Source organism: Podarcis filfolensis, assembly GCF_964270895.1.
Source record: "Podarcis filfolensis genome assembly, chromosome: 2".
Classification (NCBI taxonomy): Eukaryota; Metazoa; Chordata; class Lepidosauria; order Squamata; family Lacertidae; genus Podarcis; species Podarcis filfolensis.
In genome coordinates, this window is record NC_139605.1 from 81,121,961 (window position 1) to 81,138,091 (window position 16,131).

A 16,131-nucleotide genomic window follows, 5' to 3' on the forward strand; every position below is an offset into this window, starting at 1 on the left:
CAGCCTGCTGGAACACCCTGCCGTGAAAGACTTGACATCTCTCCACAGGGCCTGTAAGACATAGCTGTTCCGCCAGGCCTTTTGTCAGGGCCCAGTCTGACCCCTCTCCTCCTACAAGACCCTACATATAATAGGTCTCTCTAATTCCTCTCACCGGTTCATATAAATAGCTGAGCCTGGTGTGTACCTAAGGTTCCCAACCCCTATAGTCATAATTTGCCGGTTGCCTTCTGATCTTATTTGATTTTAATCCGATTTTAAGCTGTATTTCAGTCAATTGCTGAATTTTATGTTTTAATGTATTTATATTTTGATGTTAGCCGCCCTTAGCCTGGTTATGGCGGGATATAAATAATAATAATTATCATCATCCCCATCATCCTACAACTGAATATAGAACATAAAACATTTTCCAGATGAGAACCTACAGTAAGTGTTGCAGACTCCTCAGACACCCAAAGTTAAGTAGCCTCATGGCTTTTCAAGACTGGCCTGAGGGTGCTCCCACAGGGGCTCACCTGATCCCTGCCACTCCAAAGGGGGTAAAAACTCCTATTAACTTTTTACTGGCCATGTCTGTTCCTGGGGGAATCACGGTATGGATTACTCCTGTGAACCGCCCTGAGACCTGCGGGTTTAGGGCAGTATATAAATTTGATTAATAATAAATCCAACACCTTTAGAGAAAAGAATTTCACAGGAACTTCCTTGCCTTTGAAAACTCAGTAACCCAAAACTGGTTAGTTTGCATACAATCCTTTTATATTAGACTAGAAATCCCATGTTATGATTTGTTTCACTCCCTCCCCCTCTATCTCATCCATGGAATTTCTCTCTCTCTCTTATAAACTTTGTTTACTACTCGTACATAAGAATGTGGCATAGTCATTTCTGGAAAGTATGTCTGAGTGAGCAGAGTTCTCTACTGCAGAAGTGTTTAATTATGGAAGATTAAACGTCAAGCCAGCCCTGCTTTTTATTATTGAGGTTCATAGCCTCTCTTCCCTCTCCCCCACCCCCAAATTGGCCATGGAGTCTCTCTAGTCCTTCCTTTCTTGCAAAAACAGTTGTCAGTCCCTCCTTGCCAATGCCTGATACACTTCTGGGTCCGCGGATGGGTGGGGCTACATTGGCCTTTGCCTTTTCATTTGCAGACATGGAAGGGAGGAAGGGAGGGAAGGAGAAAATATTAAGCCAGTCAGAAAGCAGAGAGTTGACCTAAATTGCTGGACAATACAGTGGTAGTGGAACAGAGGAAGTTTTGTGGGGTCTCATACAGGGTGGCATACACAGCATACATTTAAAGCACATAACTCTTCCCCCAAATAATCTTAGGAACTGCAGTTTAAGGGAACTGGGTATTGTAATACCAAGGAATAAACTAGAGTTCCCAAGATATATATGTCATATAACTAACATGCTAAGGACACAAGGCTCTGGGTCTTAAAAGTATTGTGAAGATGTAACAAATTACTACTATATTATCTCTGATTGTAAATGGTGGAGTGCAACATGTTAACTGGACCTTTGTACCTTTGCAAAGTTATGGGCTAAACGGAGCTGCGCTCCAAGGTTATTTTTCAAAAGCAAACTTGAGAATGGGACCACTTGAACTGCTCACATGGAAGTGCACGGAAGCAGGTGTGTTCAAAGCCCTGGTACTTATTTAAAGCTCTTATTCTTAACACCTGTGTCCTGAATAACGAATCCAAGATGGTGGGAACCAAAGCAGAGTGACCAAGAAACAAGAGGGAGGTTGAGCGTGCTCGGCTGAAATCTGCAGATGTACAAAAATATCCTTTAAATATAAAATCTAAAGGGGATCCCCTCTTCCCCATCAATACTTAGCTCAGTGAGGACAAAGCGTGCTCCCTTGTTGTCAGATGGAAATGAAAAATGTGAAATATATGCGAGGAGCAAAGAAATGGCATATCCTGGAGGGAGGGCAAAGCTGACTGGCTAGCTGGAAGTGTGAACAAGAGAGCTCATGTTAGGAAGGAGAGAGAGCGCCATGTGGCATACAATCCAGAGTAAGGAGTTCTGCTTGCGCAATGGAACAGTCTCCTCTCCTCCTCCTGCCTGCTGTTCTGGAGGTTCTAGAGGAGTGGGGCAAAGCCCTGTTGTGCTAGTGACAAGTCCTTGCACTGGCTTCTGCTAGCATAATTGAATCTGTATCATGTGATCAAGGTCTTCCTGTCCTGAGTCCATTCAGCCTAGCATCCTTCTTCCTACAAGAATCAGATCCTAATAAACGGATGATCTGGCTCAGTAGGGCAGCTCGTGTTGTCTTCAATAATATGTGGTTCAGACTGTTACTAAATCAGATGCATTAGCCTCGCCACAAATTGTAAACGTTTTAACATACAGTACTGCATTTATGTTAAAACAGTCTTCAAAGAGCTCAGAGAGGAATTTTAGTCTAAAAACAAACAAGGGTTTTAGCAAACCACAAGCTAAACTGGAGTCAGAGTTCAATGCAGTGGCTAAAAAGACAAGCGTTTCCAAATGGTTTGGGATTCTTTTTTGGGGAAAAAACAACAAGCAAATGGATCTGTACATTGGAGGTTTATTTGTATTTTTTTTAAGCCTGGGGGGGATGTCGTTTTAAAATCTATTTTGTTTTTATTGTATAACTGCAAATTGCCTTGAGGCCTATGTGAAAGTAATAATGCAACCCTGAGCTGCATCAACAGGAGTTTCGGTGTCCCATTCAGGAGTAATGGCACCACTCTAGAATGCTTTGGTCACTTCACCTGAGGAACAGGGCGCTACAATTTAAGGAAGAGGGCAATAAAGATGATGAGTGAGCCTGAGACCAAGGCTGATGAGGGAAGGTTGAAGGAGCTGGTTTAGCTGTGTGGGGCAGAGCGGACATTACATATTTGACAGGTTGCCACATAGATGGAGCAGGTTTGTTGCTCCAGAGTGTGTGACCCAAAACAATGGGTTTAAATTACAAACATTAGGAAGAACGTCCTGAACTGTTTTGACAGTGGACAGTGGACTGCCTCAGAAGGTGGACTCTCATCTATTACAGGTTTTTAAGCAGTTTTTAAGCTATCTCAGATGCTGCTGTTGTGGGTTTTCTGCATCAGCACTAAATGCACTTTGATGTTCTTCAAGCTCTTTGATTCTGGCACCCGGTGCAGTAGGTAAAGCTGAGAAACCAGTACTTCTTGAAAGGGTTCTAAGTGAGCTTCACAGCTGAGCAGGGATTTGATTCCAAGTCAAGAACAGAAAAGAAAAAGGATAAGAGAGGAAGGCTGTGATAGGAAGACGTAGCAAATGTAAAAGGCCCAGATAGGAGAAATGAAATAACTGGCTGGTTTGAAAAGAAAGCTGAAGAAGGATGGGAGAAGAAATTATAGGAGACGGGTAAAAATACTTTTGAGAAGAATGTGGAGGTGGGGAGGGGAAGATATAAAAGAATAAGCTTTCTGCATTTTGATTCTGATTCAGCAAATTCTGCCTAAAATGGGCAGGCTGAGTCACAAAACCTCCAGAGCAAATGTACTGAACTTGAGGAAAGATGAGCTCCTAGTCACACAAAAAATGCTTCAGCTAAGAATTTAGTCAATTTTCTAACATGGATTAGGTATCAGTAAAAAACCATCACCAGTAATTATCAAACTCTGCTTCCATTTTGTGAGTGGTTCTGCTGCTGCATCACTGTTCACCTCAGCAATTTTCAGCTGTCTCAAGGTAAGGCAAATTGGCTATCCATGATTCTGGCTTTACGCGCCATCCCCAGAACATAGCCCCCATGTAAGTTGAGTCTCACCTCTATGACAATTTTAGCATTTTTACTCTACATGCTAAACAAATGCAGGGAACAGGCCAACAGGTCACTGTTTCCCAAGTTTACGACAGATGGCATATGGCAAATGTATTCAGCACATTACGTTCCAATAGTCAATTTGCATGATTTAACGTTGCACCCAGAAACTGCTACGTTAAGTTTTAATTGTAAACTGCTTGGAGGCCTCTGTACAGCCCAAAGACTAAATATGATTTTCCCTCCATCTTCTTCTTTTTTTTAAAAAAAATAATTTTTATTAACCGACCAATCAAATCAAATCAAATCACATCACATAAATTCCGAATTACAAAGCCGAATTTTAAATTTTGTTGAGGGGACCCATATTTCAAGATCCGAAGGGGGATTCTGATCACCTTCTTGCTACTGCGTTAATGTCCAAATCAGTCCAAACAAAGTTCATAATTCTATCCAGTCTTATCTTGCTGTTTCCACATCTCATCTTGTTCGTATATTTTCTCATTTTTCTTTATGATCTCTTCTGATAATCTCCTTAAGCCGATAAACACCAATAATAATCCTTTGTGAATTTTTCCGTTCATCCAATCCTCAAATCGAGATGGTTTCCACATATCATCGCATTCATAGATAACATCGCTCTTTCCATCATTAATTACAGAACTGTCGTTCTTAAGTCCCTCTGAGGAGTTTCACCCACAATATAAAACAGCTCTATTTCTCCTCCCAGACTTAAGTCCTCCGACAGAACTTCCCAATATGGCGACGGTATTTTTAACTGCGTCATTCCAAAGCCCTTATACATTCCACACTCTTCTTAAAGCATGCTTTGGTTAGAAAGTTTATCTCCACACAGACATAAATCCACAGCTTAAGTCCTTCAAACGACATTTCTGACTTGTGAGGGGGGGGGGTTTCTTGTTTAATCACATAGAGGAAAGAAAGTTTTTTCCCCCTCCCCAATCCAGTCCTTTTGCCATACCGAGTCTTGGTGTATCTTCATCTGGTTAATTCTTGTTCCTCTGACTCGTCTTGTTTATCAGAGATCTCTTCTGTTAGCAGTCTTTACTCCCCCTCCTTCCTTGAAATATGTGCATTCGCTTCCTCCTAATTGTTTCTTTTGAAGTTCTTGCAGCTAGTGGCGCGGATCAGAGACAGCGTCCAGGAGCGCCGAGATGTCACAGGAGGGCATTCTGCCTAGTGCCCCCATCCCCACAAATTTGGGGGTGGTATAGGGCACAGCAGGCAAGGGCAGCCCCCACCCACAATCCTGGGGGGGTAGGGAGGCTATTTACTCCCATCACAGCCTCCAAATTACCTCGTGTGGGTCGGAGAGATGTTATTGTCAGCCATCTTCTGATGCACCCCTAGTGGCCCCCGATTTTCCCTCCCATCTTCAAATTATCAGTTTGCCTTCTTCTTTGAAAGACAAAACAGATACTGCTCAAATTAATGCATTCACCACTTGCTACTCTCTTCTGCTTGTTACAATGTTACATATTTTTTGTTTTCATATTGTAAACTGCCCTGTGATCTTTGGGTGAAGGACAGTATAGAAATATTAATAATTATACTTATTCCAAGCTTCAAGTTTGTCAGATAACTCAGCAGTTCCTACCTCTGAAATATCAGTCTTTTAGATCAGGAGTGGGAAGCCTTTATTAGCCTGTGGGTCACATCATTCCCTCCTGGGCGACCTTTGGGGATGGGCAGCAGAGACAATGGGCAGAGGCAAAATGTGGGTGGAACAACAAATGTGAACTTTACCTTTGGACAGTAGGCTAGCTTCCACATACATATGCAGCCCCTCTCTGTCCTTCATTCATGCAAGAGGGGCTATAAGAATTCAAGGACACATTTCAGACAGTCAAAAACTAGTAGAGGAGGATGAGAAGCTGGGCCGGAGTGTGTGTGGACTGGGGGGAGTCCCGAAGGCTAAAGAGAGAGACCTGGAGAGCTGCACTGAGTCCCCTTAGCCTCAGGCGCTCCACCCATTTTAAACCATGATGGAGTCATCTCCCTTAAGGTGGCCGGGATGCCTTTCTTGTTGATTCCAAGTACAAAATGATTCTTGACTTAGAAGTTCATTCTGGGGAAGGAAGCTGCTTTAAAATTGTGCATGAAATGGAAAGAAACAGACATTTAGGGAAAGAGAGTTTTATTTTTAAGCTTCTATGAGGGTTTTTACAAACAGAGTAAAAAAAAAGCTTTTCAAAAGTAAGCAAGAATGTCATTTACCTTATACTATTGTAGGTATGTTTCTAAATCCAAAAGTTCCACTAAAATTGATCAGACTGGCCTCGCTGCTTGGAGGCAGGCAACTACTTCTGACAAGCTGTTTGGACTGCTGGCGGGGAGGTGGGGTGCTGACTAGGAAAAGGAAAGTCTCTGCTCTAAAATTTGGTGCATGCCAAGTAGTGGGCAGTGAAATTTAGGACAGTGAAATCGCACTGAGAGGTGACTAGCAAACCATAACTGGAAATAAGTGACACTGAACTGTCCTCTGTTGCTGGACTGAACCTACAAGGTTGGGTCCCATAGGGCACAGAAAGGAGTGTTTCACAAAGACTCTTGAAGACACCCCAGGGAGATACTATTCTCTTCTTATCTTTTAAAATCCAAGGTACAACTGATATTTTAAAAAGGGCAACTGCTTGATTTCCGATTTCTCAGCATGTAGGGAAAGCAGAGCTCAGCAAATTATCCACTCACCCCCAAACTGGCCAGAGGGCCTAGGGCACTCTAAGCCTGAAATCATTTAAATTCAAATCATAAATCAGAACATTCCTCTTCTGAGACAAACTCCAGTACTTACTTTATTGGAATTTACTCAACATGTTATCCCTGGGATAAGCCATTTCCATGCTTTCTGAACGTCATTATAACATCTAGCATGCTAAGCCACATTAAACCTTTTCCTGCCCGTGACAAATGGCTCTGGGAACAACTGCTGGTGCTGGTGGGAAAAAACCCTCCAACAAGATAAAGAGGGTCCATTAACCGGACATTAAACTGGAGGTAAGTAAGGAGAGCTACTAATAAAATGGCCTGCTGTGGGGATAGGAAGGAGATGGTTATGCTATTAAAAACTCCACAAACTTCCAAACAAATATACTTTGGTATATAGAGCATTACTTTCTTTTTAAAATGGTTTGGTTTACAGCACCAATGTGAAACTAGAGCCAAATTATTATTTTTTTAAAAATTAAGAATCACTCTACAGGTAAGTGTATGGTGACAATTTTGTTGTTTTTAAGAAGCTCCCCTTAAGCAGGATAAACAAAACAGGACTTCTCTCCAGACCTGATCCCAAAGTTCTCAGAGATAACCATTTCTCCAAACTTCCCTGTGTGAGTGTACAAACCATCTCTAAAACTAGGATGTGACAGAAACAAGTAATGTGAACTGTCTCTCCTAAGTCCCTTTCCTCTACCTACAGGTACCCACCCATTAGTTCATGTCACATGCCAATTCCTATGCTACCATTCTGAAATATTGTGTTCTTGTATTTGGGCAAAATCCACTACAGGTACAGAGGAACAGTATTTTCTCTCTACTTGGGAATAAAACTCAATACTGGCAGGGTGTCTGCAAGTTCTCCAACTCCTGGTCAATCTTCCTCTTTTACAGGGCTATAAATTCTCATGTTTTTGACTGCAACTCTTGTGAATCAGGTGTTTGGAAAATAACCTAGAACAGCTTGATCTACATTAGAAAAAAAAATTCTTAAAAGGTAACTGACTAGCACTTGTTCTACATTAAAATTCTGAAGCCAGCAGGCAAGCATAAATATTCAACTTATCAGCTTAATTATCATTTTAAAGCAAATTTCATGAATTCTTCAACACAGAGTTTGGTCAATCTGCATAATCATGATTCTCTTGATTTCCAGCCTCAGTCCTTCTTCCAATATTACCTATGAGCAACTTCACCGACTCTTAGCCTTATGATATTGAATCCCGGGAATTTTAAAGTTACATGATTCCAAGACTTCGCATGCCCAACCACAGCCCAAGCATTTCAAGTCTCTTAGAGAAGAATCAAGCACTGGAATTAATTTGGACTGTGGTCTGCAACCTGAAATTAAATCTGTTTGTGATGCTCCATTCCTCCACTTTGAGAAAACAGTCTACTTACCAAATACTATAAATGAAAAATACACCCTCCATAAGAAGTCAAAGAAAGGGAAGTTTTAAAAAATAAATTAAACACACACACACACAGTTCCCTGTGGGCAATAAATAAATGTGCACAAAAGTGTAGCTTTGATTACTTGGAACTAACATGAGGGAGGTTGGTTGAGCAAGCAAAGCTAAACTGCTGGCCGTCTGAAACCTTCTGACTGCTCACATGAGTACAGCATTGTCCTGGTGAATGTCCGTGATACAAAGCTTCCAGGTGTTTCCATGACGCCGATTTCAGTATAACAGGTCAGCAAAGGAAGATACAGCATTGGAGAAGATACAGCAAATTGGCTACTAGTTCTATGGTGGCTGCAACTCAAGTCAATTTGGCTGCCACCACTCAGTAGCTCTGCTCTCAAACCCCTCTATGAAACTTTGGATCATGCCCTTTTTAATGAAAAGGCAGCAAAGCAAAAGTTTGGTGGCTACAAAAATAAAACAAAATACAAAAACAAAATCAAGCAGCCCCTAAAGCTTAAGGTGTTCAGGCAGTCCTGAATCAAGACAAGTGACCAAATTTACAAGTAATCCAAAGTTAAAGTCCCTTTCTGTATAAGATAGAAGTTACTTCTATTTACTTTAACATGCAAATTTATAATATATGGTATATAGAGAATATAGTGAAATGCTAATGTCTAGAATATAACCATCTACCCAGCTAGTCTCTGCCTTACCTTTGGCATGATTTTTTTTTTTTACAGTTTTGTTTGTTTTAAAATCCCCCATTTGAATTGCATGCACCACACGCTGCACACCTGTGCCCCACCCACCCCAATATCCCCACACACTTTAAGAGCAGATGTCAGGCAGGCGATTGTAAACATTTAGCCATCCAGATTAAAAATAACATTAACAAAGATTTGTTCTAAATTAATACATTAAAAAAATAATTTAAAAAATGCAATAAAACTGCATTTTTTCCTCAATTTTTCTTGAAAAGACATCCCGTGTTTTTGAACGTTTGAAAAAACCTTTAACGTTTCCCAAACCTATCCCACCCCTGTATGCTCCCCCCACCATGGCAAGCTAAATTATAACCTTCTTTTGAGAATGGAAAACACCCTTCCACATTTGAGAGTTAGGCAATCTCCTGATAAGCGGTTATTCTTGCTTTCTCTTGAAGTAAAGGGAAGATGAACCAGGCTCTTCAAGAGGTCAATTGTTTTTGGGTGGTCTGCCGTGTTTGAGAGCTTCAAGTCCAAAGGGAAATAGAATACTGTATCCAAACTCATTTCTTGAAAGGGACAAATTTTTTAAAGTGAACCCAGAAGCTTTCCGCTTCAAATGCTGAACAACAATCTAATAATTCTGAACCTGTGTAAATATTATGTTTTATAATCTACCCCCTCCCATTTTTTTTGAACACTTTGGCCATGTTCTCCATCAGGATAAATTTTCAGTTCACGAGAAATATTTTCAATTTTGAATTTTAACCTTAATTGACATTTGCACAACTCTATTTTTTTTATTTAAAAAATCTGATATAGTTCTGGGACTTTACCAAGTCATTGTACTGCGTTTCATCTAATAGTCATTTTATAAATACTCAAGTACATACTTCACTATGTACTGAAGTACCTGCATGCAAACAGTCTAATTCCCTTGAAGACCCTTGCTGGTATCTTTTGCCTTGCTAAGACAAGAACACAAACTCAGACACCTGGAGAAATCTCTTGGTATCTCTTCTAGCTACTGCTCTGCTGTACATATGATGAAATGTGCAGGAAAAATCTCATACGTCACATTTCCAAACATGTAGGCAAATTTATTTCACAACTTTGTGGGAGGAGCACTTCTAAACCTTGACGTCTTGAGGCACTAGAGAAAGGAGAGCCAAAAGATTTATATATTTATTTAATGGCTTCCAGATGGAAAGTTAAAACAGCGCAAGGCTGAAGTTACTTATTTTAAGCAACTTTTTTTTAAAAAAAGGGCTCTTTTCTTATATTCCAAGTTCACAAGATACGACACAAATGTTCAATAAATATCCACTAAAAAAATCAACGGACAAAATAGCTTTTCAGGAGTTACATTACAGGAGGCACTTATTCATAGGACCTGACAGTTCCATCACTTGGAATCTTAAACGGAATAAAGCTTTTAGGAGCAGCAAAGCAGATACCTACAAATTCTTAAACACCAAGAAGAAACAAAACCCAAAAGCCATCTTTAGAGAGAAAAATCTCATCGTTGCAAAGCCAATCCCAACATTAGGGGCACCTGCTTTCCATTAGCACTAGAAAACCCAGTGCTCTAATAACATTCTTGTACTCTCAACTATCTTCTTCCAACCAATGCTTCTTGATTTAAGATTTCCAGGGCCTAGCCAGCCACTAAAGATTAGGGCTGTGGTGCACATCTAACCAATTCATGCTGGCAACAGCTAATAAAAAAGTTTTGAGAGGCTCTGTGCTCTAAAGCTAAACCATGGTTTTTAGGTCAAGCCAGAAGGTAGATCCACTCCTAATTCCACTTTTAGATATCAGCCACTTTGGAAAGGTACCAGCGCCAGTTGTCATACTATGTATCACCAATTCTCTGCCAACTAGTATACTTCATTTGCTAAAGTACATTTCATAGAAGCCCAATGGAAGAACAGGTTGTAGAGCCAAAAGGAGGGCACACCCAGCTTTTAGGACAAGGCAATAAAACGGCTCCCATTGGACTGCTTCTACCAACCCTTTCTATTTATCTCTTTCCCACACCTTCTGTACTTCCCAGTACACTCCGCACATTAACTTGACATCCAATTTAAACACCACTTTCTTCTACACACAGCCCAGTGCCGTTCTCAACTTGCACGTGCTGTTCTTCCACCTGGATCTCGAGTCCAACTTTTCACACTTCCAATATCTCCTCTGTTCCCTCACCTGCGCCAGCATTCTCTACCCAAGGTGCTTCACTTCCCCGACAAAACACGCCCAGACCTTTGATGACTACCAGCCTACTTTCCAAGATGAATTCTCAAAAGTAGTGATTAACTCCGCAATTGCTGGACTGTGCAAAAGCAAGCAGAAGGGTCAGGGCCTATCACTGAGCTAGACAGGCCACCCTGATCATCCACGGAGAAGACTACTGCAACTGGTCCTACTGGTCCCCAGGGCTTTAGTTCTCCTATGAGTTTCTCATTATATCTTTCAGACACTCTACCTTGTCCTCTGCTATAAAAGGTTTTACCCTCTCCCCACTCCTTCTCTAGGCAGTTCAATATTTTGACAGTGTACTGCTCTTCTTGTCATCTTGTGGAAGATGCCCTAGAAAGCATGCTTTACTCTTCTCCAAACCATTTTTTGTGTGCAAGTGACATCTCAAATCTGCATCTTTATGGGATCATTCTTGTATCAATTTGAAGTTGGGAAGCCTGAACGATTCCTAACCAAAACACATTTCTGTGGCAAAATGATCTCCTATGCCCTTCACGCCGATAGATGATATCTCCAAGTAGTCTTAATATGAGCTTTCTTGTTATTTTGCTCAAGTGAAACACAAAACTGCATTTCTACTATTGTTTGTCCTCTACCCAAAGAGCTTCCAATACGATAAAAATATCTTGCTATTGAAAATAACAAAGTCTTGTGCCTATGCAGAGCCACCCATTTATTTATTTTTTTGAAAAGCACGACTCAATATCTTGAAATCAAAACCATGTCTGGATGTACATTACTGACTCTCTAAATCAAAGTTTAGGAAGTCAGCAAACATCAGGCATGCATTCTCCCCCTTTACCCCCACCCTGTGTTGGTGCAGAGATCCTGGTTAGTTTCAGCTGCAATTCCCCATTATGTCTGAATTGGCAAACTGTTATTTTACTAACCAGGATCAAACCATGGTTTATTATTACTGCTAGAGAACTGTGACAGCTCGGTTTACTATTTCAGATCCAATGGGAAACTGTAGTTTACTCTAACAAGATCAGATCACTAATGGGAAAGGTAAGTGTGTGAGTTTGTTGTTTGTTCCTGGTTCTCAAACTATGGTTTAGCACACTATTTTCAAGCTACTTTCAAACTGTGGCGTAATGCCTTTGGAAAACACTCAGATTTTCTTAAAATTCTAGAGAGTTTTGGAAGATATCATAGCCAAAGTTCCCAGAAGAGGCTAAATAAACATGTTGTTGAAGCCTCCACAATACTAAAGGAATTCATCTTGGAGGCTAGGCATCTCTTAAACATGCACTGCAGCACCACCTTCTGTTTTACACCCACAGGTAAACTTCATTGCTTTTCCTACTCCACTTCCATAAAAACCATTAATATTCACTCACTGTTTCAACAGTATGGACGCATCTTAAATCTGAAACTTTCTGTCTCTGCTCACTGCCCTTTAGTTTTCACCAGCTCTTCACTTCCAACTTTCTCTCATACAGCAAATGTCTTTTCATATAATACACTTCATCCATTTTCTTTTAGGCACAAAACCACCTACTCATAAAGCCTGTGTGCAAATGAAATTGCCTTCCTTCATATTCCGAAAAATGCTGCCACATTAACAGTCACTACTGAGGTCAGCAGAATAACTGAACTTCCACACTGTGTTGTAACGATGTCCCAGTCACAAGGAATGAAGACCTCCACCCTCTCAGGAAATGAACTCTCCATGTCCTCCAAGCTCTTTGGTAACTTGCCTCATTTTGTTAGCAACTATCCACTCTAAAAATCTAATCAGAGAAAACACACACCCACTTCTTCACAAATCAAGCAAGTGCACTGCCCCATTTTCAAAGGACGCTCTTGGTCTGGTCTGACTTTCTGGCAGGTTGCCCAGCACCCCCAAGCACTTTGTAGGACATGCCCGAACATGGATTATGCTATAACTGCTCCTCCTTCCACTAATTCTGCCACTGAATGTACCTAATTTTGGCTCCCTTTGGAAGCATAATACAATATAGGAGCTTCGCCCTGGAAACAGCCAGAATATAGATGGAATCATGTCTCAAGGACTTGTACTAAGCAGACAGCCCAGCCTCATCAATGACCACAGGTGCATCTCCTTTTCAGGACATCCCAAGTACTGTTATGACTTTAGTTTAAAACTTCTATGTGCGTGTGTGTGTTTGGTTGATGAAGTTGATCTATACATCTAGTATAGTTGATCTATACATCTAGTGCACCATCATGCCTGCGCCACAAGTAACCACACTAACCCACATATCCATAGGATTGAGACAAGAGCTAAGATTATGGTACTCCAACCTTTGCTAGCAAGAGAAAGCAGGAATAAGCCTCACCTTCAGTCAGAGCTTCAGGACTGTGCTTTAACCTCTGGACTACCTGAAATGCAATTGTTATTGGCAGAATTGACTCAAGAAGAAAACCAGGATTCATTCCCAAAGTCTCTGACCACCTCTCATTCCCAAGGCTGATGGTGGCAATTGTTGCTCCTAAAGGTTTATATGACAACTTCAATGACCCAGAGACCTTGGTGCCTACAGCATGGCCCCAACACTTTGGGAATGCCTGTCAATTAGAGTTGACTGGAATTCTGTCCCTTCTGGCTTCTTATCCTGTTAAAAACACTAGCAGAAAAAAAGCTTTATTCTGAAAGAGTAGGATTGAGGAGGGTGCTCAGCCTTCATCCTCCAAGCCTTTTGGATAATTTAGAATCCCGCGTCTGAGATTTCATGAAGTCTGAGCATCTAGACAGACAGTGCAGATTCTAGCCCATGATCTCCAAAGAGCAAACTCTGACCAATTCTCAACTGGAGATACACACTTGTGACCAGTTAAGAATCGAGTCAATAAAGTCCACAATAGGGCATAAATGTGTTACTATTTAAATATATTAAAGAATCCCTAAGACACAGCAGTAAGAATCATTTGGGCTGAATCTTTTTTTAAAAATGGCTTTCTTGATGCCAGGATTATCTTTTAAGTTCTGCTTTTCCTTTTCTTAAATACTGGAAGAAAATGAACAAGCATTTATCCTAGCACCAAACACACACTTTGGTAAATAAAACACCACTGACAAAACTTTGTTCACGCTCAAAACAAAAGAATAGGAACCCCTGAGTTCAAAAAGAATTGAAGAGGGAAAAAATCACTTTAACTGAGCTACTCTTGGATGAGAATAATTCTCAAACCTACACTTTCCTGTCTCCTCAAGCCCTAAGAAAAAATGAAACCAAGACAACAGCAACAGCTAAGCTCAGAATCTAAAGCAGCAGACGACCCATCTACGTCCAGCCCCATTCCCCCTCAGCAAATACAATCCCAAAAACACAAATGAAAAAACAAAAAACAAAAACAGACATTAATAACGCAGGGATGGGTGAACGGGTGCAGCAGGCGGCCCGCAGCACCACAAGTCCAAACTTAATAAATAAGTGGTAAAAAAAATATCTTCTTTTTCCTTTTGTGTGTTTTGTGTCTGTTCACAGTGCGTGAGCAAGGGTCACTGTTGAGCCTCCAGACAAGGTGGAGAGAGACAAGCAGGGAGCAGCTGTCACTTCGTGGCAACTCTGGATGGCAGGCGCTCTATCACAGAAAGATAACAAGCACAGGCTGGAAAAGGCCTTGTATTCTTGGGCTGCCTGGCGCCAGAAATGCCAAAGGCTCTAGAACACACCCACATTCCAGAAAGACCAGACAGCCACCCCATCTCTTCATGGCAATACTGAAGGAAAAGACAACATGGGCAAGGGTGATTTGAGCAGGTGAAGCAAACAATTCATGCCACTGAAGAGTTGCTGTTGTGAGGGCAGGTGTCTGTTGTGGTGCTCTCTCTTGCCCCACCTTGCAAGCTCTGTCTGCCAAGGGGTCCTTCCTTGGCACAATAGCCACTCTACATGGCTACCTGGTGAAGAACGGCAGGTGGTGCTGGCTAAGGATGCTACTCGTGCGGGGTGACTCTGTCTTAGCCATGACATCTTTGAACCAGGACGCCACATCCACTTCCAGTGTCTCATAACGCTTGATGAAGTTATGTTCCTGCAAAGGAACAGGCAAAACGAGATGGAAAATAAGCAAGGGAGTCACACCACCTGTGTTATTTCTACAGAGCTGTGAGCAACAGTTGTCAGCTATAGCTAAGCAACGAGGAGGATACACAACAGCACCAAACATGAGCAGGGAAAAATCTGACCAAAGTCAAATAAAAAAGTAAAAGAACTTTCCCTCTCCTTTAAAGAAACTATGTGGAGAAAAGAAAGGATGTCACTTTATTAATCTCAGCTTCCATGCCAGTTGGCACAAACTAGTTCCAAGAAATGTTACTGGTTATTTCTAAACTTTAAGGGTTGGCAGAAGCACCCACTGTGGCCTTTTTCCAAGCCCTGGGGGATTTTTTTAAATATTCACAATGAAAGAGGTGTGACCAATACTTACAAGTAGCTTGTTGTACTTTGGTCTCTTCCTGTGATCTTTAGTAAGGCTAGAAATAACAGAAACACACATTCAAAACACAGGATCCAATTTATTTTATGGAGCAACCAACACGGCATGTTTCCACTACCTGATGCATAATGGATCCTTGCAAACAGAGCTCATATTGACATAGGTCTACTCTAAGTTTCAAACTCTCTCAGCCAAACAGGATGAAGTCCATTATCCTGCCGTACCAATAATCTTTCAGGGTCAACTTCCTATGCCCAGTATCCCATGGCAGTCTGCAACAATCTTACGTGAGGATGATGGAATCCAGGAGTGGCAAATAAGCTCAAAGTTAACTGAAACAAAGCTCAAAGTTAACTGAAACAAAACAATCACTATCAGAAGAGGATTTTCTGTTTGAACATTTGTGGAAGTGTCAATGCCAGTTGCAAGGAGTGCAATTCATTTACAGCTGCCTAATTGTTGGAAGGAATGGAAACAAGGAAAGATGGGGAAATGTAACTAACTTACGACATGTTACTTTATATTTCCATGGCAATGAAGGATTTCCTACACCTTTAAGAATCGGTACATCAGACACAGAAAAGAGGTAAGAGCCAGGAATGTGTAGACAAGAAGAGGTCATACACAACGATGTGCTAGCCCAGAATTTAAGCACAGCTGTCCTGGAGGCAGATATGGGATTTCCTTTCTAGGTGGAAATCACCAGCACAGGTTGAGTTCAGTCTTTAGAAGAGCATGGTACCAGTTTGAACAAGTAGAACAGTTCCAATTCTTTTACCTACACTATTAATAGTATTGAAGATGGGGTGTCCTAGAATGAACATTAACCAATATCTGAGAA

At 41.2% G+C, this 16,131-nt stretch overlaps 1 protein-coding gene across 3 annotated transcripts in view; it reads right to left on the bottom strand.

Moving 5' to 3' along the window:
* Nucleotides 1-5,916: 5,916 nt before the first annotated feature.
* Nucleotides 5,917-16,131, bottom strand: part of MAP2K7 (mitogen-activated protein kinase kinase 7) — a 34,686-nt gene continuing 24,471 nt past the window's right edge. For all 3 annotated transcript variants that reach the window (XM_083595586.1, XM_083595588.1, XM_083595587.1), the window contains 2 exons: nt 15,282-15,327; nt 5,917-14,885 (listed from right to left, as the gene is read on the bottom strand). In XM_083595586.1, the coding sequence (XP_083451712.1) occupies nt 14,748-14,885; nt 15,282-15,327 (184 nt within the window). In that variant the 3' untranslated portion in view covers nt 5,917-14,747. The remainder of the gene's footprint in view (nt 14,886-15,281; nt 15,328-16,131) is intronic.